Consider the following 25,827-nt stretch of genomic DNA (forward strand, 5'->3'; position numbering starts at 1 on the left):
AGGTCAGCAAGCAACTTCTAAGGAACTCCTGCCATTCCCATGACCACTGGGCCCACGCTGCCTGATCCAAGCTGGCCGCCATTTTCTTTTCCCACACCCGTTCTTACCGCTTCTCATTGCTCGTTTGTTTGGCCGTCCTGCTCCTGGTCCCCTCCATAAACGACTGTGGGAGCCTTCTAGCGCCGTTTGCCTGCCGATTTGTGCCAAAAAGGGGCCGCCAAAGCTCCTTGAAAGGACCCGTTAGCGGCGGAAGCTGCCGAAAACTCGACCTACCCGCGCATGGCCGTCACCGGAAGTCCCATGGTGCCCATTTATGAATTGGTTGTACACCAGCGTTATGAGCTAAGTGATCAGTGAGCAGTCACCCAGTAGCCACCCTCTGTTTTCTCGTAGTTAATCAAATATACCTGGCACTACGGATGCCAGGATATCAGGTATTGATCTGAATCTATTGAACATGGCCACACACCAGTTTGATGTTTTAAAGTTGCGGTACATCTCAAAGCTGACATACAGCACCTGCAGCATACATGTTATGCCAGTGGGGAATCTGAAATCATGGTGAAGCTGTGAGTTCTCTCAACCTGCTAGTGTCTGGAAAGAAGGATTGAGGTGCAGTTTGTTCTCCTTGAATGGAGAGCATCAGTAACCTCCTTTATGCAGCAGTGAACAGCAAACACCAACATGATGTAAATACAGCCAGCTCCTGCCTGGAAGGTGCACGATACATTAAAGTATATCGACAGCCATTCATAATATGGTCCTCACGCTGGTCTAAAACTGAATTTATGGATGGAGTAAATGGAAGTTTTCACTTCCTGGCGAAGTGAAGATATCTCAGTGTGGTTTAGGTGGGAGAATGGCACCCTGAGCACTCTGGGCCTCCTCGGCAGCCTTTCTTCCCATTCTCCCTCTTCCAGCCCTGCTCATCTGTACCTCAGCTCATTTTCCAAGCAGTGCTGTATTCCAAGAGCAATATCATCTCCTATATCCATATCTGGGAGCAACTGGTTTGTTTGTTTGTCCAAAATTAATGAGTCAGGACCAAATGCTCAACACCTTTTTCAAAAAAATTCATTCATAGGATGTGGGCATCGCTGGCTGTACCAGCATTTATTGCCCATCGCTAATTGTGTTTGAGGGGGCAGTTATGAGTCAACCACATTGCTGTCGGTCATGGACCCAAAGCAGGTAAGGATGGCAGATTTCATCCCTAAAGGACAGTAGTGAACTAGATGGGTTTTTACGACAACTTTTAATTGCAGATTTTTATTGAATTCAAATTTCACCATCGGCAGTGGCGGGATTTGAACCTGAGTCCCCAGAGTAATACGCTGGTTTACTCGTTCAGTGACAATACCACTACGCCACCGCCTGCTGCATCACTTCCTGTAAACTAAACAACTTTGAAGAATTTTAGAAAGCACCAAACATCTGTGCAATCTTGGCAACAGCTACATAGAAACAGCCAAAGAAACCAAACAGCAACTGGCCAGAAGTCAGCTAAAATATCCTCATTGTCCATCAGGTTTCAGGGTTTCATGCCTTCTGAAAACTTGGAAATAATATACCCAAGTTATTCTTTCATGAGCTGTGGATGTTGCTGCGATTGCCAACATTTATTTCCCATCCCTAATTATCCTTGAATTATAATCAGCCAGGTCATTTCAGTGAGCATTTAAGAGTCAAACATATTGCTATGTCACACATAGGCCAGGCCAGGTAAGAATGGCAGATTTCCTCCCCACAGGGCATTAGTGAACCAGATAGATTTTTAATGAAAATTAACAATGGTCTCCTGGTCATCATTACTGAGACTATGTTTATATTCCAAATTATTAATTGAATTTGAATTCCACCAGCTGCCAAGGTGAGATTTTAATCCTTCTCTTCAGAACATTTGCTGGGCCTCTGGATTAGTGTCTTCCCCCATAGCTCAGGTTATTAACATATAAAAAATACTCCTCTCACCGCGCCACCCGCTCTTCCTCCAGCCACATGCCTGCCCTTCCTCTTTCTTTATGGCTGAGCGCGAGGAGAGAGCAGGTGGCGTGAGGGGGGAGTGGGCGGCATGAGGGGGAGTGAGCGGCGTGAGGGGGGAGCGGGAGGATATTGTGAAGGATGAGGAGGCACAGCTCGGAGGAAAAACTCAAGTTGGGCTTTTTCACTAAAGCTGCAAACATTGCAGGAGAATGAGAGAGAACACGCAAAAGACAGGGCGCCCAAACCCATGTGGGCGACAGGGCGCCCGTGTAAGTGTGTATATGAGAGAGTACGAAAGTGTATGCATGGAAATGTGGGTTTAGGAGTATGTCTATGGGAAAGAGAGAGTGTGAGAAAGAGAGAGAGCGCATGTGTGTGTCCGCGTGTGAGAGAGAGAGAGAGAGGCAGAGAGAGAGTGTGTGTGAGAGTGTCTGTATGTGCGAGAGAGAAAATCCCAGGCAGAACCCAAACTGAGCATCTGTGAGCAGGTTATCGCTTGATTGCACTGTTGATGACTCCTTCCATCACTTTGCTGATGATGGAGAGTAGACTGATAGGATGTATTCTATTACTACTTCTGATAGTAATGTTATATTGCTTTGTGCAATATATATGTTACTCATTTGCTTCTTACCAGGATGATCTTTAACTCGGTTGATTAACACTCATACTCTTCCAATTTCAGCAAATACTTTATTGAGTAATGTTGACAAATTAACTGTGAGTTCGGTCTCTCTCCAATGCTTAAACTAGATGTTACATGAACAAGATTAAATAAGAAATACTTATGATTAGCTATGCCTGCGCTGAGCTGAATTTGTCTAACTCTGGTCCCTATCCTTACGATAGGCGGATCTTGGCTTGAGTCTGTCTATTTATACCTGTCTCTAGTGCTGCCCTCTAGTGATACTTAGCTGTTATGTCTATACATCATCTCGTTGTGTACATATAGATATGCAGATCACTACATCCCCCTTTTTTTCTTTTCCATATATTCTGTACTGTTTTATAGAAAATTGTACAAAGCAGGTAGATAAATGATGATATGTATATCTATACAAGTTGTGATGATATTTAAAATTATACAAAGCCAATTAATATTTATGATTCCAATCTTTATAAATTTAGTTGTTCAAGTTTCTTTCTTCTTCTGTTGAATCTTCTTAACAGTTGAAGTTGTGATGTTGATATTTTAATGTCTTTCTGCACGTCGTCAGTGTTTTTGTGTTTAAGTGGCAACAAGTCATGATGGGATGTTTGAATGGTTGAATCACTTTTGTTATCTGACCTGTACTTTTTTCTGTGCTTGCAGTATCGATTCTGTATGTCATCTTCCTTGAAAACTAGTTTGCTTGTTTGTTTTGGACCAAATATGCATGTGAGATTAATTGTCATGCCATGTTATGTTTGTACTCTTGCTATTGTTTTGGACTGTACAGGTTGTTGTTTTATTGTTGTTTTTTTTGTTCTTTCTGTTGTTGTCGTCTTGTTGTTGTTCTTGTTGTTTTCATTGTTATTCTTGTTGTTTTCATTGTTGTTATTGTTGTGCTCAATGACTGTTCCTTGTGGATAATTTGAGTAATTCTCAAAGTCATTGGTATCTGTGTCCTTTATGATATCTGATGTTTTGTTGAGCTTTTCAACTTGAGGTTTGTGTGAATGATCTGATGTTGCATTAATCTTGGTGACACAAGTCATTTCTGGTTGATTTGATTCCTCTTTGCTTCTTGGTGCTCCTCTGAAGTCATTTCTGGTTGATCTGCTTCATCTGTGATCCCTTGGTGCTCCTCTTCTGCGGTCAACGTCTTCAAGATTTCAGTCTCTTGTCAACAGTAGAGGTTTTAATTGACGTGGTATTATCTTTCAATCTCACTGTGATCTTTCACATCTTGTATGCTGATTGTAATCACTGTGTCACTATTCTTACATACAGTGGTTAGACATTCATTGTCTTCTTGTTGTTGTTCAAATGAGCTGAGCAGACTTTCATAGTCTGCTTCTGGTTGCTCAAATAAGGTGACTAGACCTTCATCATCTTCTTCATGCATGGTTGTCGCTCGTGAGTTTTTAATTGCTTTCATTCTGGAGTCTGTTAATGAGCTCTCTGGGAGGTTTCCATCGCTCTCTCTGGAGTCGTGCAGTGTTCTCTCGGTGGAGATGATCAGTGCTTTCTCAGCGGAGTCGGTCAGTACTCTCTGTGTGGCATCGTTTTCTTGGCTATTTGAGAGGTTGCTATCATCCAATGTATCAACGATCTGCCATTCCATCATGGTATTGGATTCATCTACCATGAGTAGAGTCATATTGAGCTTTTCAAACTTGTTGCTGATGCCATGATCATCATATCTGAATAACTCAGCCATTTCTGAGTAGTATTCTTCAACAAACAAATCATCTTCTTTGGTTTCGGATTTGTTATTGTGCTCTTCACTTTTAATTAACAAATCATCTTCTTTAGTTTTGGATTTGTTAATGTGCTCTTCATGTTGGATGCTGCAAACTGCTTGTTCTAGGGTGCTACAAAACTTATTTTCAACTGCTGGTTGAAATTCAGGCAATGTTGTGCCTTTTGAGGTAAAAGATTTGGGTTTTGTACCTTTAAGGGTTTATTTGTGATTTTCGGGGAGTTTCCCTTTAAGTGGGCGTAGTCTGAGTCTTCTGACGTCATGACATGGCGTACGCGTAATCATTTGCGCATGCGCAAATCGATCTTCGGACAGTGTGTGATCTTTTTTCAACTGCGCATGCGGAGCTTCTTGCGCATGTGCAAATCGATCTTCAGCCAGTACGGTTTTTTTCAACTGCGCATTCGCAGCTTCTTGCACGTGCGCAGAACGGAATATTGCCGGTTTGCATCTTTTGTGGATGTGTGCATTTGCATACTGGTTTGAATGCGAGCTGTTGCCATGAAGAAGCTGTTTTGAATGTTGAGACACCATTTTAACTTCCTCAGCCTCGTGGAGGATTTTCACACCGTTCTTTCTTTGCAGAAACTCAAAGTACTGATTTTGTTTCTTGCGACATGCACTTTCAATCATGATTTCCAGCGTTAAATCGTTGTTTTAATAATGATTGTCTTAAACGTTCATCACATAGTCCATCAACTGATTGATCCCTTATCATTGAATCTCTTAAAGCAGCAAAATTACAGCTTTGTGCTTGTAACTTAAGATCTGTGACAAAGCTAATAAATTATTCTCCATGTTTTTGCAAATGTCTGTTGAACCTGAATCTCTCAAAGATTTCATTTGTCTGCGTTTTGCAATGGTCTTCATATTTTTTAATTATTACATCAAATCTGTTTTTGTCCTCTCTTTCAGAGTAATTGAAAGAGTTGTATATTTCTACAGTCTGCTGTCCTGCCATGGATAAAAGCAGAGCTATTTTTCTAGCTTCAGAAGCGGTGGTCAAATCCTTTGCTTCTCGAAAGATATGGAATTGCTGTATAAGTTCCCAATTAGAGTTAAGATTACCAGCAGTTTTGAGTAGATGTGGAGCTTGAACTTGGTCCAGCAAGCTGATTGTTCTTCGACAGATCCAAATGCTGCGAAGCCTTCCAAAGTCGAATGTCCGGTACGAATTTTCCTTTTTTCCTTTCATGTTCTAATCTAATATATCTAGTAAACTTTCTTGAAGTCAAATCCTGGTACCATATTATATTACTACTTCTATTAGTAACCCGATATTGCTTTGTGAAATATATATGTTCTCATTTGCTTCTTGCCAGGATGATCCTTAACTCAATGTTGATTAACACTCGAATTCGAGCAAATACTTTATTGAGTAAAGTTGACAAATTAACTGTGAGTTTGTTCTCTCTCCAGTTCTTAAACTAGATGTTACATGAACAAGATTAAATAAGAAATACTTATGATTAGCTACACCTGCGCTGAGCTGTCTTTGTCTACCTCTGGTCACTAGTCCCTGTCCTTATGAAGAGACGGATTTTGGCTTTAGTCTGTCTATTTATACCTATCTCTAGTGCTGCCCTCTAGTGATTACTTAGCTGTTATGTCTATACATTAACCCCTTGTGCACATACAGATATGCAGATCACGACAGGATGGTAATTGGTTGGGTTGGATTTGTCCTGTTTCTTGTGTACAGGACACACCTGGACAATTTATCACATTGCTGGGTAGATGCCAGTGTTGGAGCTGTACTGAATCAGGGTGCGGCAAGTTCTGGAGCACATGTCTTCAGTACTATTGCCAGAATATTGTTGGGACCCATAGCCTTTGCAATATCTTGTGCTTTCAGTAACTTCTTGCTGTCACATGGAGTAAATTGTATTGGCTGAAGACTGATAGCGGTGATGCTGGGGACCTTTGGAGGAGATGGAGATAGATCATCCACTTTGCACTTCTGGCTGAAGCTTGTTACGAATGCCTCAGCTTCGTCTTTTGCATATATGTGCTGGGCTCCTCCATCATTGAGGACGGGGATATTTGTGGGGCCTCCTCCTCCAGTGAGTTGTTTAATTGTCCATCACCATTCCTGGCTGGCTGTGGTAGGACTGCAGAGCTTAGATCTGATGTGTTTGTTGTGAAATTGCTTATCTCTGTTTATTATTATCTCTGCTTATGCTGTTTGGCACACAAGTAGCCCCATGCTGTAGCTTCACCAGGTTGACACCTCATTTTTCAGTATGCCTGGTGTTGCTCCTGGTATGCTCACCTGCACTCTTCATTGAACCAGGATTGATCCCCTGGTTTGGTAGTAATGGTAGAGTGGGGGCTATGCTGGGCCATGAGGTTGCAAATCGTGGTTGACTACAATTCTGCTGCTGCTGATGGCTCACAGCGCCTCATGGATACCCAATCTTCAATTTCCAGATCTTTTCGAAGTCTATCCCATTTAGCACGGTGATAGTGCCACACAACACGATGGAAGATATCCTCAGTGTGAACTTGGGACTTTGTCTCCACAAGCACTGTGCTGTGGTCACTTCTACCGATACGGTCATGGACAGTTGCATCTTCAACAGGCAGATTGGTGAGGATGAGGTCAAATATGCTTTACCCTCACCACCTGCTGCAGTCCCAGTCTGGCAGCTATGTCCTTTAGGACCTGGCGAGCTCAGTCTGTAGTGGTACTGCCAGGCCACTCTTGGTGATGGACATTATAGTCCCTTGCCCAGAGCATATTATTCATCCTAGCCACCCTCAGTGCTTCCTCTACAGAGAGGAGTACTGAATCAGCAACTGATGGTGGCTGGTACGTGGTAATCAGCAGGAGGTTTCCTTGCCCATGATTAACCTGAAGCCATGAGACTTCATGGGGTTCAGAGTATAAGTTGAGGCATCCCTCCTGACTGTCTACCATTGTGCCACTTCCTCTGCTGGGTCTGACCTGCCAGTGAGAGAGGACATACTCAGGAATGGTGATTTGGAGGTCTGGAACATTGTCAGACTCAGAGAATCATTCCTTACAGACAATATCAGGCTTTTGCTTGACTAGTCTGTGAGACAGCTCTCCCAATTTTGGCACAAGCCCTCAGGTGATAGTAAGGAGAAATTTGAGGGTGAACAGGGCTGGGTTTGCCGTGCCTAGGTCGATGCCAGATGGTCTATCCAGTTTCATTCATTTTTGTGTTTTTGTAGCGGTTGAGTACAACTGAGTGGCTTGCTAGGCCATTTCAGAGTCAAGCACACTGCTGTGGGTCTGGAGTCACATGTTGGCCAGATGGGGAAGGAACCAGGTGGGTCTTTCCGACAATCAATTCATGGCCAGCATTTGAATTTTAATTGCAGATATTTTATTCAGTTTAAGTTCAACCATCTGCCGTGGTGGGATTCAAACCCGGGTCCCCAGCTCATCATCCTGGGTCGCTTGGTTACTAGTCCAGCAACAATACCACTATGCCTCCACTAAAGACCCAAGGATCCAGTTTGGTTTCAGTTTTGATTTTGGCAGCCTGGTGAAGAGACATAACTAAATCCTCTCCAAAAAAGATCCAGCTGAACCCATTGCAATTATCCTCGAGTGTTGGATTCCTGAAACTACAGATACCTGGAGGCAAACCATGAGCTGAAAAGCAAGGTTTGATGTGAAATAAAGTGTCTCTCCAAAAGGATAAAGGCCCGAGTGCGAACCTCAAGCTGAAGGCCCAGTTTGATGGGAAATAAAGTTTCTCCCCAGAAAGCCTGCTGCCTGTGAGTAATGCATTTTCCAGTCTACAGGGACTCTGGATGAGTGACTCTACGCAAAAGACCATTACTGGCTTGAAGCCAGAGATTCTAATCTGCCAGCTTGCTGTGAAGAAAATGTGCTTAAGGACCATCATCTGGAGCAAAGACTCTTATCTTTTGAATTTCATGTTCATTATGTTTCACCCCTTCCCCTCCCCCTCTGTGTTTGCCTGTCTTGTGTGTGTATCTGTGACTGTGGATAGAGGGTGGGACAATTAGAGGGAGTAAGTAGGTATTAACCTGTTGTTATCCAGTTATATTTACTGCATATTTCATAATAGGTCTTGGTATAAATTAACAGTAATTGTGTTTAAACTTATAAACCTGGTGACTGTAATTATTGGGCAGCCAAGGGCTAAACACTTTGTGTATTTTTGCAAGAATTATACATTAATTCACGTGTGTTGTGACTCCTGAATGAGTGGACTGGAACTGACCGCGCACTTTGCCCAGGGTGTTGTAACACATGGTAGAATTTAGCATTCATTTTGAGAGTGAGAAACAACTGTGCTACACTTAAATAAGGGTAATTATAAAGGAATGATGGCAGAGTCATTGGAGCAGACTGGGAAAGGAGTTTAGAAGGAAAGACCGCTCATCAGCAATGCTGGCTGTTTCTGAAAATAGTTCATGACTGACAGCAAAGATATATCCGAGTGAGGAAGGAAGATTCTGGAAAGGGGATTAATCAATCATGGTTAACCAAGAAAATGAAGGATCGTCTTAAACTGAAAAAAAAAACATATAACCTGGGAAAGATTAGTGGTAAGCCAGAGGATTGGGAAAGCTTTAAAAAGCAACAAAGGATCACCAAAAAAATTAAAAGGAAGAAGACAAACTGAGGGTAAACCAGCACGTAATGTAAAAATGAACAGCAAGAGCATCTTTAAATATACAAAAAGGAAAAGAGAGGCCAAAGTGAATGTAGGCCCCTGAGAGAATGTGACTGGAGAAATAACCAGAAAATGGAAGAGGAGTTTAGCAAACACTTTGCATGTCTTCATGGGGGAATAGACTAATAACATTCCAAAAATATTACACAATCAAGAGGAAGAGGAAGGGGGATTTGGAGGAAGAGGAAATAAATACAATAATTACTAGTGAAAAAGGAGGGAAACTAATGGGGCGAAAGGCTGATAAATCCCCTGGACCTGATGGGTTACATCCCAGGATATTAAAGGAAGTAGCTACAGAGATAATGGATGTGTTGGTACTAATCGTCCAAGAATCCTTAAGTTTTGGAAAAGTCCCAATCTAAAGAAAGAGCCAGTTAGGTTGATTGGCCATGCTAAATTGCCCCTTAGTGTCCAAAGATGTGTAGGTTAAGTGGGGTTACAGGGATAGGGTGGCAGACTGGGCCTTGGTAGGGTGCTCTTTGTGAGGGTCAGTGCAGGCATGATGGCCAAATTGCCTCCAGCTGCACTGTAGGGATTCTATTCTATCATTTGGAAAACTGCCAATATTCAAAAAGGGAGGGAGACAAAAACAGGTAGCTATAGGCCAGTTATCTTAACTCCTGTCATTGGGAAAATGTTAGAGTCCATTATAAAGGATAGAATAGCAAAGCGCTGAGAAATGCATAATATAAATCAAGCATGGTCAGCATGGCTTCATGAAGAGGAAATCATACCTAACAAATTTATTAGAATTCTGTAAAGTGGTGATGGGCAGGTTAGATGAAGGGGCATCAGTAGATGTAATATACTTGGATTTCCAAAAAGCACTCAATAAGGTACCAGAATTATTTAACGTGGTAACAGGCAGGGCAGATGAATGGGTACCAATAGATGTAATATACTTGGATTTCCAAAACGTGTTCCATAAGGTATCATACAAAAGTCTACTTAATCAGATAAGAACGCATGATTTTGTGGGTAGTATATTAGCACGGATAGAGGATTGGCTTAGAGCACATAATTGTGTAAAGAGGGGCATTTTCAAGTTATAACTAATGGGGTGCCACAGGGATGATCCATGCTGGGGCCACAATTATTTACAATATATATATATTAATGACTTGGATGAGGGAAGTGAATGCACTATTGCCAGATTTGCGGATGACAAAAAAAAGAGGGTAGGCAAGTGGTGAGGATGACACAAAGAGTCTACAGAAGGATATGGACAGTTTTGATGTGGGTAAAAACTTGGCAGATGGAATATAGTAGAATCATAGAAAAGATACAGCACAGAAGGAGGCTATTCGGCCATCTTGTCCATGCCAGCCCGAGGACACCCAGGTGCCCTTTCTAATCCCACCTTCCCGCACCCAGTCCATAGCCATGTAGATTAAAGCACTGAAGGTGCAGATCCAGGTACTTTTTCAAAGGAGTTTTGGGTCTCTGCCTCCACCACCAACTTGGATAGCGAATTCCAGACTCCCACTCCCCTCTTCATAAATGTTTTTCCTCATGTCCCTTCCACATCTTCTGCCACTTTTCTATGTCCCTTGGTTCAAGAATTCTCTACCAAGGGAAACAGTTTTATCCTGTGGATTTCCAAAAAGAACTCAATAAGGTACCAGAATTATTGTCACCCAATCTCGCCCTCTCATAACTTTGCAGGAAAATGTGAAGTTATGCACTTTGGTAGGAAGAATAAAGAAATTGAATATTATTTAAATGGGCAAAGACTGCATGGGGAGAGGCTCATAAGGTACTGGCTGCTTTTTGGAGGGCTGACAAGAAGGATTATTTTTGCTCCAATAGAAACAGTAAGCGTTGGATATGCACAGCACGTCTGATGGCATCTGTCCAGAGAGAAACAGGTCAGTGACCCTTCAACAGGACTCATGCTGATCGTGGACCATAATTTTCAAAGGAGCGGAGCTGGTTGTACAATACAAATGACCAAGTTGTGAAAAATTGTCTGACAAAGCTGTGGTAGTAAAATGCATCATGCCAAGGCCCGAACTTTTGATGGGCATTATAAATAGAGATGGAAGAATACCAAAGCCAAGATGTTTTTCTCAACCATATCATTTCAAACCCATGAATATGGTTCCCTATTCTGAGCACCTAAAGAATGTGAGGGGGATGGAGTTAAAGCAGAAATGATAGTGGAGCGGGTTGGATAAGGGGTCAATTAGCAGGCAATTACAAGCCCTGCTTGCAAACCCAAAACCTCTCATCTAGAAGGACATGGGTAGCAGGTCCATGGGAATGCCACCACCTGCAAGTTCCCCTCCAAGCCACTCACCAGCCTGACTTGGAACTATAACCACTGGTCCTTCATCGTCACTGGTTAAAAATCCCAGAACTCCCTTCCTAGCAGCATTGTGGTGTACCTACACCAGGTGGATGGCAGCAGTTCCAGAAGGTTGCTCACCACCACCTGCTCAAGGACAGTTAGGAATGGGCAATAAATACAGGCTCTGTCAGCCATGTACGCATGCCAAGAAAGAATAATAAAAGAACAATACTGTTTTTGATACCTTGTTGTGCATAAAAAGCTGCTGGTAATGCATTGGTAGTTGAGGTCCATGAGCATCCAGAAGCTGTGAGATGGCACCAAATGAATGCATGTAGGCATAACAACTGGCCAGAAATGAGACTGCATACAGTATCATTGGATAGGCAGCCGTGGAAATGAAAAGCACAATTTGGTCTTGATTGACTTTCTTGTTGACAAATGTTCACACCAGGTGCCAAAACAAAAACATCAGAAAGAAATTCAAAATAAAAGATTGGCCAATGCCATGTTGGTTATTACCTGTCCCATGAAGTCAGTGAAGAATAGCATTGTTGAGAGAAATGCTGTCCATCCTATGAGGTGACTAACACACAAAGAACGGTAATGAGAAGGCATACTGAGCAGAGCTTTAAACAGCGACTTCAGGGTTATATGTCTTAATGCCTGAAAACACATTAAAAATATATTGGCATTACTAAGTTCACTTTCACCAATAAACCAATGTTGATTGCATTACATTTCAGAGATCCTTTACAAAATGCCAATACACATGTTGTGGAGAGGTTCTGCTGGTGCTAATAAAAATCTAAAATATTTTATAGCGTTCATAGAATCATAGAATTTTGCAGTGCAAAAGGAGGCCATTCAGCCCAACATGTCTACACCGGCCCTTGGAAAGAGCACCCTACTTAAGCCCACACCTCCACCCTCTCCCTGTAACCCAACCTAACTTTTTGCGACACTAAGGGCAATTTAGCATGGCCAATCTACCTAACCTGCACATCTTTGAACTGTGGGAGGAAACTGGAGCACCCGGAGGAAACCCATGCAGACACGGGGAGAATGTGCAGACTCCGCACAGACAGTGACTCAAGCCGGGAATCGAACCTGAGACCCTGAAGCTGTGAAGCAACAATGCTAACCACTATGCTAGCGTGCCACCCGATTGTAAGCCATTTGTGTTATAAACAAAAAAAGAATATTTTCCTGTCTGCATAAGTGCTTATCTGTTCCATGGTGTGCATAATAATCATTGTCTCAATGGGATTGTGTCTCAACATGATTTTGACATCCATATTTTGTTGCAATAACAAGATTTGGAGATTTTCCAGTATCTTTTCATGATATTTAAAAGGAATTATTTGTATTCTTGTTAACGACCCACAAGTTGCTTTTCTTTTAAATATAGTATAGAGCCGTTGCATTACTGCCTTCTGCAGAATAGCTGACCAGGAAACGTTCCTGCTCTTACCGCCTGGCATCAGGAATATGGAAAGAATATACAGGTTGATAATGAACCTGTTCAGAGGTGCTACCACTGCACCGCAAAATGCTCCAGACATAGTGGACGGAAATATATGTGGTCTCCAGCGGGAAACATGGTGCGATTACCGCTGGGTGTTTGGGTGCAATTCAGATCACAATCCACCAACACTTAGAAATTATTTTAGAGGGGCGCGAGTTTTTCATTGGCACTGAGAGGGGTTGGGCTTAAACATGCTGGCAAACCTGGCTTCACAGAGATGGGGTACCATTTTTAAAGGGTGCCCCGATTGCTAAGTGACAGTAAAGGTTCTCCCCCCAACATCACCAGCATCGGGGCTTCAGAGCCTCCCGCCCACACCATCCTTGACGGCAACCATCCTCTCTACCCCCCAATCCCTCTTGATCATTGGCATTGGGTCTCCCCTTCTTGCCAGCAGCAACAGCCCACTCCCCAAGGGAGTGACACACTGCTACGAGGTTGCCACGTGCCCACCCTCTCATGTCAGGTTCCTAAATCTTGAAATTGAGTTTGAAGACATTTGTTCTTTGATCAGCTGCACTTCAGAAACCAATGCCCTCCCTCCTTGCCATACCAACAAAGTCTAACTTCAAAATAAAACTCACATTGAAGGATAATTACCTTTTCCTCTGATGGTTTCATGCATTGCGAATTGTCTTCCAATTTTCCCACCACTGACAAAGATCTCGGCTTAGAAAGATTTGGATCAGAGTGACCGTCTGCAGGACTCTCAATGCTTCCATAGCCATGAGTATTATTTTGCAACAAACATAATTTCTGAAGATCTACATCTTGTCCAAATGGAATTTCCGGAATGCTGCACAGGTGTATTATTAGAAATATGATGAAATTAATTACAGAAAAGATGTAAATAATCTGATATTCAGATCCAAAAATAGTCCCCAGAAAAGTGTTCTTCCATTCTATGGCACCAGTTAGGTAGCCTACAGCACCTCCAAGGCCTAAACAAAGAGAAGGCAGAACAATTAACATGAATAAAATCTGAACAATTTGTATCAAAGCAACTTACTACTTAAGTGTCTCTTTTCAAATAGGTTGGACAAAGAAAGCTAAGTTTCTTCCCCTAATTTTTTAAAAATAGTCGGTGCTGCTCAAATATTAGGAATTGACTTGGAAAGATGTCTAAATCTGACAACCTGAAGGACTTGAATAAACAGATAACAAGGGAATATGGATACCAGTTCTAACTCAGCTGCTACGCAGTGCCATCTGCATGGTGGAATTCGTCAAAACTCCAAAATTGTTATTTCAATAAAAGACCAATTCAAGTATTCATATTTAATTATCCGTTTTGAGTTTCAAAACAGCAAAGCTCCATTCAGCTCACAAATTACAAATTTATGCATTTGAACTGGAAAAATACACTAATCACAGAAAATGAAAAATAACTCAAAATTCCCTTAAAATTGTTGCCACGCCTTGTGCTGACACCAGTTGGTGGATTCGAAGGGTGGATGGGGAAAGAAGGTCGGGGTGCCTTCCTGTTTAGACACCCAGTGCACCATGGAAGGCCCCCTCAGCAGAAAGGGCCAGCCACATTTGCTTCCACTAACCCTCTCAGCCTCTTGATTCCTCCAAGACCACTCTCCCAAGAATCAGTCAGTCAGGCCTGGGCAAGGCAGTCACACTTACCTTGTACTCTGACCCCCGGTGATGCTTCTGGTCAGGGACTGATGACAGTCCTAATGGTGGTCACTATTCTCGATGACACTGCTGGGACTGAAGAGTTCTGGCCCGCTGATTAGCCAAAAGTTCTTGGAGGCAGGTCCTCCTCCCCCATGGGGGTGGAGACCACAACCTCAGGAACTAACTACTGATGGAGGCAGGCTTGATCCTGACCGGGGTTGCTGGGGGTAGTGGGGAGAAGAGTTCCACCTATGCATTAACTCCCAGCCTTAAAGTCCAGGAACCTCTCTACATAATGAATTGATTTGTTAACATGTCCTGCTCACTTCAAATGTTTGTGCAAGGGCACCCCCAGCTCTGTGTCTTGCATGCCTCTAAAACTGTGCAAATGCAAGGGGAGGTTCTACTGCTGTGGATCAGATTGTAAGTCTGGAGTATAAGAGGACAGAGCGTGTAGTGAGCACACTCCGCTCACTTACTATGTTGCAAACTCTCTAACACAGAGTTTTTCAAACTTTTTTTCCCATTTTTACTGACCGGCCAACCTTCGAGACCCACGCCGGCCAATGTTCGCAACCCATGCCGCCCAAACCTGGTGACCCACCATTTTCACATCCCTTTAATGCAACAGGTGAGCCTGCTTGGTCCTCACGATCTCACTTGTTTTGGCATTCAATGATACATTCCTGAATGAGTTATTCATCAGAGCTCCTGGAGCTCACACCAGCACTGCTTTGTCCTGTTGTGGACTCCACTGAACAACTCACGCCACAACTGCTTTGTGCTGCTGTGGATTCTCCTGAGCCACTCACCCCAGCAGGTTTACTTTGGAGATCCTGGCCTGTTTGTGTCTCTGGCCTTCGGTTTCTTATTACAAAATAATCCATTTAAAATGTTTCTGTCCTGTTGCTTGTTTGCTGCTGACAAAATGGAGGAAACGCAATCGCTGCCAGAGCACGTGACATCAGTGTTCGAGGCGCGTGATCTGCTTTCTGCCTCGCTTCAGGCAGGAAGACTAATTGAATTAAAAAGAAAAATCTTCTCCTGAGTCATGGTGCTGATGTCAGGAGGAGGTGGTGCTTCTCGCTGGGCTCCGGACATGCACACTGATGAGCGGGCACGCATGCGCAGCACGCCCGCATTTTTAAAGCCTCTCGCAGTCGGCGTCTTTAGAAGCCGGCTCCTTCGGCTATTGCCCATTAATTCCCAAGATCGGGAACGGCGCGATGGATGGTTCCACAACCCTCCACACACCCACTTGCCACCCATTACGGGTCGCGACCCCGACTTTGAAAATGACTGCTCTAACACCTAATCCTTAAAGGGACTGCTCAGGTCTCCTTCACAAACATTTTGTTTATTTTTTTGCGGGGCCAACAGCAGCAGGAGTGGACGACCTGATTGCACCAAAATACGTTGACCTGTTCGCACTGTACTTTGTGGTAGTCACCACTGTTGTATTACATTGTATATACTAGTATTACGGTAAGGCCCCTGTACTACTATGGGGGTAGATCCCTGCCTGCTGGCTCCACCCAGTAGGCAGAGTATAAATGTGTGTGCTCTGCGAACATCAGCCATTTCGCCAGCTGCTGTCGGAGGCCACACATCTCTGTGTAATAAAGCCTCGATTTCATTCTACTCTCGTCTCATCGTAATTGATAGTGCATTAACTTTCTCCCCCACTCTTGAGATTTTTTATAAATGTTTTTATTAAGGTGTATATATATATGTATATATTTATACACCCATATCGATATACATTTCCCCCTGGCCACTGCCTTAAGCGCCTCCCATAGCGTGGCGGCCGAAACCTCACTCGTATCATTCAGCTCCACATGCCACCAAATAGGGAACCTCACCCGCTCACACACCCAAATCTAACCTCCACTGCAGGTGCTGCAACCCCCCCCCCCGGTCCACTTGCCCAGCCAATGCAGCGCGTGGTCCGAGACCACAATCGGTGAAAACTCCAAGCTGATCACCCTGCCAGTAGAGTCTTATCCATCATGAAGTAGTCAATCCGGGAGTACACCTTGCGCACATGGGAGAAGTACGAAAATTCCATCTCCCTCAGCCTCTCAAACCTCCACTGGTCCACTGCCCCCATGCCGTGCGCACCATAATCCTTTTTAACTCACTCGCCACCGCCAATACAGTACCCGACTATGGACTCGACCGGTTTAATATTGTAAAAATAACTGTATTAAAATCCCCCCCCCCCCCCACCCAAATTATCAGCCGCCGCGAGTCCAAGTCCAGAATCTTTCCTAGCACCCGCCTCATGAATTCGATGTCATCCCAATTTGGGACATAGACATTCACTGGCATCCCCTCCAGTTTCCCACTCACCATCATGAACCTACCCCCTGAATCTGCCACTATGTTCCCCACCTCAAACGCCACCCACTTATTTATTAGCACCACCACATTCCGCGTCTTCATATCTAATCCTGAGTGGAAGCCCTGCCTATCCACCCCTTCCTTAGCCTAGTCTGATCCCAGATCTTCAGTTGCGTTTCTGGTAAAAATGCCAGATCCGCCTTTAAACTCCTCAAAAGCACGAACATGCACGACCGTTTGACCGGCTCATTCAGACCTCTCACATTCATGTGATCAGCCTGGTTGGGGGGAATTCCATCCCCCCCCCAATCAACCATCAACCCTCTTGGGACAACCCCCTACCCGTGTCATGCAACCCTCCAATCCCGCCCTCGGATGCCCACCATCACCAACTCCCTACTTATTGCAATTCAACAGCCTCATCCCTGTCAGCAGTCCCCCCCCTAAACAAAAGAACAATCCCAACCCCCTCTAGCTCTCTAACCACCAGCTCACCCCCCACTGCACTCCCGTGAACTAGCCTGCCAAGCTAGCCTGGCAGCCCCCGCCCATGACGCCAAACATCCTACACCCCACTGATTCCCCTCCTCCCCGCTTGCACACTTCCATGGTGCACGCAACAATAACAAAAAGAAAAAAGGTTCTCACCCAGCACGATGCTCCAGCATACCACCAAAGAACCCCATGAAAAAGAAAAACAACTCCAATGATAAAACTCCCCCAAAAGAAACAGCAATAAAAACAAGAACAAAAAAACACCCCAGCAAGGGGGGCAGAGAGAACCAACATCCCCTCACACCTCCTCCAAATTTCAATGTCCTCTACTGCTGCCCATCCATTGTTTCTCACAACTCGATTGCCTCCTTCGGTGTGCCAAAATAATACTCACGACCGTTGTGGGTCACCCAAAGCCGGGCCTGATACAGCATCGCGAACTTCACTCCCTTCCTAAAGAAGGCAGTCTTGACTCGATTGAAACCTGCTCTCCTCTTGGCCAGTTCTGCACCAGGTATACCCAACCATTACCTTCCCTGGTACATATTCTCGTCCACCTGGCCCACCTCAAGATCGTCTCCTCATCCAGGAATCAACGTAACCTCACCACCATCGCTCTCAGTGATTCGTTTGCCTGCGGCTTCAGCAGCGTTCTGTGCACCTGATTAACCTCCAGGGGCCATTCGAAGGCCCTCTCCTCCAACAGCTTCTCCAGCATTTTGGCTTCATAAGAGACTGCATCTGCTCCCTCGATGCTCTCTGACAACCCCACAATTCTCAAATTCTGCCTTCGGGAGCAGTTCTCCAGGTTCTCCGCTTTCTCCTTGAGCCACTTCAGGGTATCCCTTAACATCCCAATTTCGGCCGGCAACAAGGTAAACTGCTCCTCATGCTCCTCCACCACCCCCTGGATCGCTTGGGTCTGTGTCTCTATCCTCAGCTCCACACGGTTGATTCCTGCCTTCAGATGGTCTACCACCTTCCACGCGTCCTCTAGAGCCATCGCCCTCTGCCGACTGAACTTTTCATTCAAAAAGTATACCAACTGCCCCGTCAACCATTGGGTTGGTAAGGCTAGTAGGGCCCCTTGCTCTCCGCCATCTTTCCCTGCGTCACACAAAGAGTTTCTTGCTCTTGCAGCTCCTTTCTTCTAAATCCACTTCTGGTCCACAAATCCATTCACCGCTGGAGTATAGTCTTCTTCAACCACTCCTGCACCCTTTTCCTTCAAAACATCTGCCCGGCAACCGGGGAAAAGGACCAAAAAGACTGCCTCGAGCGGGAGCTGTCAAACATGCGACGACTCACACCATGGCCACCACCAGAAGTCTACTCTTGAGATTTTATTGCCTCTTCTAGGCCCAAGCTGCCAGCTGGCACAGTGTAGAAGGCGTCTAATCTTCCAAACTTCCACAACTAATAGGCTGCAGTGGAATTTGTCACCACACACAAGGGGAACCTCCCAAATGGGGCTCCCCCATGTTGGCACTACCAGCAGGCAGTGCCTGAAATCTCCCTCACCACCCAGTGTCTATACGTACCTTTGCCCCCTGGCGTGGTCATTACTACTGGTTTTCATTTTTGAAAACCAGTAGTTATTCGCACCAGCTGGGTGGGACGTTACAGTGAGGGCGTAAGTAACAGGATTAAACACTATAATTAGATGCTAAGTTATTTAAAAATTTGCTAATCAGACTGTGGTGGTATGACTAGGAGGTTTACGGTACCTATCTGCCATTGGTGCAGAGCACTCGCTGCCCATTGGCTCAGGTCGGTCATGTGCCTCTCTGCTGATTGGTTGAGGCTAGTCATGTGACTGCTCACCGATTGGCCGAGAGGCAAGTAGTCCCGCCTATGAGGCGGGGTATAAGAACCCGTAGGATCCGGCAGTTGGCCTTTCTCTGTAAGTCGACTGCCGGGCACACAACTAGTTGATTAAAGCCTGATATATGGAACTTCTTCACGACTCGAGCCCAATTGATGGTACATCACAGACCTATTCCCTTCCTGGGCCTGAACTTGATCACGTCATCGGAGAGAGGCGGGGATGATCCCAAACCAAAATCTTTCCAGCGCAAATCCAGTTTTAGGCTTCTCTGAGATTTACTGGCCATTATTGGATTTGTGCCTGCAGCAAGCGGCCAGCCATCCCATCACACTTCAATTCCTTTTAAAACCATGTATTCTTAGAGAATTTTATAAATGTACATAATTACAGCACATAAATTGGTCATTAGGCCTAACAGGTCCATGCTGGTATTAATTTCCCCTGCCTCCTCCAAGCCTTCTTCTTCCAACCTCATCAACATGCCCTGACATTCTTTTCTAGATCATGCGTTTATCTAGCTTCCCCTTAAATGTATCTATGTTGATCACCTCAACTAACACTTGTAATAGCAAGTTCCCCAATGTGATGAATGGTATCGGTAACTGCTGTAACTGTACCTTGCTTTTAATACATTGGCCCTTTCAGACCGGGCTTGGAACCCTGGGGGACTCCGCCTCTGGCTCCGCCCCCAGGAAATGGTATATGAGATGATGCTCACTGGGAAGCATGCTGTGACCACACTTCTCGGCAGCTGTCCGGTTCTCTGGTAATTAAAGCCTTTGAATTACCAATCTTCTCTCCTGTGTCGCAATTGAGGGTATCTCACCCATTTTACCCTTGGGGTAAAGAGGTTTCACCTAAACATCCTGTTGAATTTTATGAGTGACTATCATACCTTTCTCAGTTTATATTCAAGTAATGCCATGGGATTTTTCTGTCCAACTGAGAGGGGAGACAGGGCCTCAGCTGAACAGGGTGTGAGAATTGTGGCACCCCCGGCAGTGGAGCATCCTTCAGTACTGCACTGAAATGTCAGATTTTACATAACTTTTCTTTCCTCTCTGTGCTTAATAATTTTAACAAGACTAAACCTAACTTTATGATTGTATCCCAATGATTGTACAGAGGGAACATTTCAAGCAAGCGAGATTGAGGATAGTTTTATAATGTGAACTAACTAACATCCACTATGAGGTGGGTTGAAGCTCAGTGACCTTATTCCAGGTAGGATCTCACAGCACTTGCGCTCATATTGGCTGCCTTGTTTCATATATTTCAACAGCGCGGCACTCCAGAGGTATTTCATTCACCGTACAGTGCCTTGGAATGTCCTCTGCATATTTGCAAGCCTTTCTTTCTTCTCCTTACAATTCACCTTGTTAAGCCCTTCCGTAATAAAAATAATTAAAAGCTTTTTTTTGTGCAAAAGCAAAATACTGTGGAGGCCAGAAATCTGAAATCTGCGTCAAAGATGAACGAGACAGACAAAGCTGCTTATGCCTGTTTTCTGAAGCTTGTGTTTCTCCTTTAACAGGTCACCAGCCATCACCAGAGGAGTGCCACGCTGCATCAAGCATGGGGACCAGGAAACTCTCCCACTCCCATCACCTGCTATCAGTGCATTTGAAGGGCTTCCAGGTTGATCATCAGCCTGTTCAGCTACATTATGAACATTCCTTCCATGGCCATTAGGTCCTGAACCCAGGGCTTCTGGCTCAGAAATAGAGACCGTACTGACATTGTGACAAGATTTCCTTCCCACTGACTTCAGTTTTTGTGAAAAAAGAGTTTTCACCTTGATTAGCTTCTCATACTTTCAAGATCCATTTTGTGGTTCATCATTTCATAATCCACCCACTGTTACAAGGCACATGCTGCATAAACTGTGTTAGAAACCCCAGTCTGCCTGTTGATTACATTCAAACAGAGAATCAAAGGGTGCAATTCTCTGGCCTGCTCTCTCGCTTGAGCGAAATGATGCTGGTGAAAAGCAGGAGAGGCTGAAAATGAGAACAGCGGCAGGCAGCAGTTTGCGATGCAACCGGTCCGCTCCTGTAGGCAAAACCTGGATCTCGCCATAGCGTGGTGAGAAACCAATGATTACCACTTAAAGCCTTATTTCCATGCAATGAATGGGAGCGATTCCATATAAAACGGCCTCCCATGATTCGTCGGCCTCACCTACAAGTGCTATCTCTGGCACCGATTAGCACTCCTTTTGAAAAACGTGAACCTGGTGGCAGGGCTTCTGCGGGGAGCCAAGTAGCCATCTTTGCTCACAGGCAAAGAGCTGGGCTTGCCGTCCCAGTGCTCGACGGGGGTGTGGGGACCCTTCACAGGGGGTATCACACAAGAAGCAAGCAATGGGTTATTTCTCTCCCAGGCCATGCGGCTGAAGGCTACTGCTAATACGGAACTGGTATACGTGGTTCATTGAGCACTTCACACAACCCAAGTGGATTCCCGTGAGTGGACAGGAGTCATTACCTAGCATCCCAATCACACCTTGATGCATAGTCACCGTGCGAGGCAACACCACACATGCAGCAGCCAACATCCGAACACCCAGGGGATGGGACATAGCTCTGGGGACATGTCCACAGCCGGAGAGTGGGCGAGTGCTATGGGGGGGACGGGATGCCTGGAGAGATGGGCCAAGGGTTCGGAGTTCGAACCGCATTGCAGAAGAAAGTGACAGAGGCATCACATTGGTTGTGGTCAAGGGTTTTTAAATGTGTCACAGGTGTCCGACAATACCCCACTCCCATGATGGCAGTGTCCCACTCTACCCTCCACCCCCTCACCCCCTGTCTACCGATGCCCTCACCCTCTCCCCCCGCTCGGTGCCCATAGGACCCTGGGGTTCACCTCTGGATGGAGAGGCAGCTGGTCACATACCCCAATGAGTCAGACATTCTGCTGAGGCCCTCATCGGCTGCGCCACGCCTTCGTCACCTTCATTCATGCACTTATGTTGTGCACCAGGCTCTCCACTGCGGTCGCCACCTTAGCATATTGGCCTCGGTGCCACACACTGCTGGCAACATCTCCTGCGCCCGTAGCCTCTGTAACTCCTCCAATCGGCGCTGGACCTGCTGGAGTGTTGCTAACATCTCTCTGTGAATGGCCCGGCAGCACCCTAACATTTCCATCAACTCTGGGTAGCCCTGTACCAGAGGCTCAGCATCATGACATCCTCGGAGCTCTCCTCCAAGGTGTTCTCCTGGGAGACAGGTGAGGGGTCACCCGTGATGGGCCAGCACTATTGGCTGGAGGACCTGTGGTGAGTAGGAGGTATGGGTCAGTCTGTATGGCAATAATAACTCACATGACAGGTCCTCCGTGAGGGGCCCAGTGGATCCTCATCTTGGCGGCAGCCACCAACCTCTGCATTTGTGACCGCTCTGTCCTCCGTCACTCCAGTTACCTCCATGGCCCGCCCCTTGAAGGTTGTGAGGATTTATATGTCTGGGACCCCTCTGCCTGTCTGGGCCCTCTGCCGATGATTGTGGGAGAGCTTCTCCTGCAGAGACTCAAAAAGCATCATTAGCGGCATGCGCATTTAATAGTGGTGAGGGGGGGTGTAAAGGAAGGGTGGGGGGATTTGAAGGGAGACGAGGGTGAAGGGAGGATTGGGGGCCAAAATGGAGGGTTGGAGGCTGGATGCTCGCATGGGGGCAGAAAGGTCTTGAGCTGGGGGGGGGGGGGGCATCAGTGTCAACTCACCCATGTTGCCTGGCTTAGGGCATTGACCTTCTTACGACACTGGAGGCCAGGCCTCCTGGTCACACACCCTGAGCTGACAGCCGCCGCCACCTCGTCTCAGGCAGCACTGGCTGCCCTGTGGCTCACACTCTCAGGGAAAACAGGACATCCTTCCTGGTCTCCACCGCATCGAGGAGCCTCCCAGGTCTGCATCTCCGAATCTTGGGGCCAGTCATCTCGGTGCAATGGCTGTGAGCTGAGTGCGAGCTGTCTAATTGCTGGTCAAACTTGTTAGCAAGAAGGGGGGGGGGGGGGAAGAACGTCCGTAGTATGCTGGCAAGGGTGATCCCGGCGAATCGGCTGGCGAGCCTTCCTTTGAGGCGAGAAGACCGTGGGGCCTCATTAAATGGACCAATTAACATTGAATTATGTTGCCGGCCTCACTGCCGGGAAGCTCACGGCAGTTCCCGCTCGCTACCGCACTCAGAAATCTGTCCGTAGAATTGCGCCCATAAAATTCCACCAATGCAGAAGGAGGCCATTCGGCCTATCGAATAAGCACTGATCTTCTGAAAGAGCACACTACCTGAAAGAGCCATGCCCCCCACCCTATCCCCTGTAAACCCATCTAACATTTTTGGACACTAAGGGGCAATTTAGCATTGCCAATCCACCTAACCTGTACATCTTTGGACTTGGGGGGAGGAAACTGCAGCACCCAGAGGAAACTAGCGCAGACATGGGGAGAACGTGCAAACTCCACAGTTACCCGAGGCCAGAATTTAACCCGGATCCGTGGCACTGTGAGGGAGCAGTGCTAACCACTGTGCCGCTCCATTCAGCTGACTGTCCACAAATGACTTCATAGAATTTACAGTGCAGAAGGAGGCCATTCGGCCCATCGAGTCTGCACCGGCTCTTGAAAAGAGAACCCTACCCAAGCCCATACCTCCACCCTATCCCCTTAACCCAGTAGCCCCACCTCACACTAAGGGCAATCTGGACCCTAAGGGCAATTTAGCATATCCAGTCCACCTAACCTGCACATCTTTGGACTGTGGGAAGAAACTGGAGCACCCAGAGGAAACCCACGCACACACAGGGAGAACGTGCAGACTCCACACAGACAGTGACCCAAGCCAGGAATCGAACCTGGGACCCTGGAGCTGTGAAGCATTTGTGTTAACCACTATGCTACCGTGCTGCCCCAATTCAAGACCAATAAGTCAAAGGGATTCTTTTATACCTGAAAGTTAGCTGCTTATTTTTTTTCTGCGTCTCTGGTTGACAAAATCACGAGTCGAGTCCTACTGAAGTCACGGAGAAACTCGTGATAATTGCAGACGGCCAAGTGAGAGGCCTGGAAGGGATGCACTCACCAGTTAACAGTGCATGGAAGTGTAAGGCTTTTTCTTTATCTTGATGGGTGCAGACATCAAACAAATAAGCCTTGATAGGGCTGTCGATGAAGTCAGCTGAGAAGTCAAAGACGATCACGCCGAGAACTGTAATAAGGATGCCCCAAATAAGCCTTTGTTTTCTGTCCTCCAGGGTAGCTGAAATAAATTTTCAATTAGATCATCAAGCTCGAAGGTTCCTCACAAGTTTTGAGTTTGAGGTTATTTTAACATATACATTTTTTGCAGGACACATTTCTATGTATACTATTCCTGATCCCTTTTAAAGATGATTAAGAGTTGTGACTGCAATAGTTTAGCACTTTGCTATGTTAAACGACTTGCTGCAGACAGGTTTAAAGGCAGATATTTCGTGAATGGAGCACTTTAAATCGTGTTAAAATCATACCGATAAGGTGTGAACTCTGAGAATAATGTGAAACATTAACTTTTTTTTAAAGTTCTGTGAGGATGAAGGTGCACTTCCATAACTGTCACCCTCGCCCGACTGTGCGTTTTTAGTCAGAAGTTGGGGTGGATGTTACTCGCCTGTCACCAAAGCGTGTCCGTTCAGGAACAGAGTCAATCCCAGCACCATCAGCACCCCCAGCACCAAGATATAGGGTCTCCTCCTGCCCCATCTCGAGCGGCAGTAGTCGCTGGCGGAGCCCAGGACGGGCTGGAGGATGAAGCCCAGGATGGGGCTGATGAGCCAGACCGTGCTGTAGAGGCTGCGCGGGAGGCCGACGCTGAGCAGCACCGGGGTGGCGAAGGCGCCCTCTGCAGCGTAGCAGAACTCCCGCCCGAACATCACAGTGCTGTGCATGAGCAGCCTGAGCCGCGACCTGGCGGGTGGCTCCAGCAGCTCGGCCGCCTGGCCCTCGCTGTCCCCGGGCAGCGCCGTGGAACGTGTCATAGCTCCTCGGATTTTGTTTTCTCTTTCTTCTTTTCCCCTCCTCCTCTTTGCAGGCGGCTAACTTCTCGGGAATAGCGGCAGAAATGTTTCTGGATCTCCCGTTCCCACAGTGACGCAAGTCCAAGGGGGCAGAGAAATACTAATCGTCTGTCATCGGTTTTGTTAAACTTTGCAAAGCGAGCACACCGTCACGTGTGAAACCTACCACTCCTTCAAACTCTTTCAAGTAATCAGTATGCGGTATTTGTCATTATTTTCTCCAAAAACTGTAACTCTGCCCTTATTCTCTCTATTTTCTGCCCTTTCATAGCTGATGGAGCAGTTCTTCAGGCTATGATGCTTGCGCACATTGCTTTTGCGACACTGTATTTATCCCCCTCTTTAAGTATAAAATCATAATTTCTGTACAAGTTACGATCTGGAACACACAGCCTGAAGTGGTGGTTTCTTTAGTTCTTTCTAGGATGTGGGCATCATTGGCTCGGCCAGCATTCATTGCCCATCCCTAATTGCCCTTGAGAAGTCGGTGCTGAGGTGCCTCCTTGAACTGCTTTAGTTCATATGGTATAGGTATATCCACAATGCTATTAGGAAGGGAGTTCCAGGATTTTGATCAGTGACTGTGAAGC

General features: G+C 45.9%; 1 protein-coding gene across 1 annotated transcript in view; it reads right to left on the bottom strand.

The window, feature by feature from the left end:
* The window catches only part of slc45a2 (solute carrier family 45 member 2), a 108,888-nt gene extending 83,482 nt beyond the window's left edge, over window positions 1-25,406 (bottom strand). The window contains exons 1-4 of the mRNA XM_038790613.1: window positions 24,832-25,406; window positions 24,265-24,441; window positions 13,489-13,829; window positions 11,883-12,026 (exon numbers count right to left, since the gene is read on the bottom strand). Coding sequence (XP_038646541.1) covers window positions 11,883-12,026; window positions 13,489-13,829; window positions 24,265-24,441; window positions 24,832-25,198 — 1,029 coding nt within the window. The 5' untranslated portion in view covers window positions 25,199-25,406. The remainder of the gene's footprint in view (window positions 1-11,882; window positions 12,027-13,488; window positions 13,830-24,264; window positions 24,442-24,831) is intronic.
* Between the last annotated feature and the right edge of the window lie 421 nt (window positions 25,407-25,827).

Source organism: Scyliorhinus canicula, chromosome 3 (genome assembly GCF_902713615.1).
Source record: "Scyliorhinus canicula chromosome 3, sScyCan1.1, whole genome shotgun sequence".
NCBI classification, from domain to species: domain Eukaryota; kingdom Metazoa; phylum Chordata; class Chondrichthyes; order Carcharhiniformes; family Scyliorhinidae; genus Scyliorhinus; species Scyliorhinus canicula.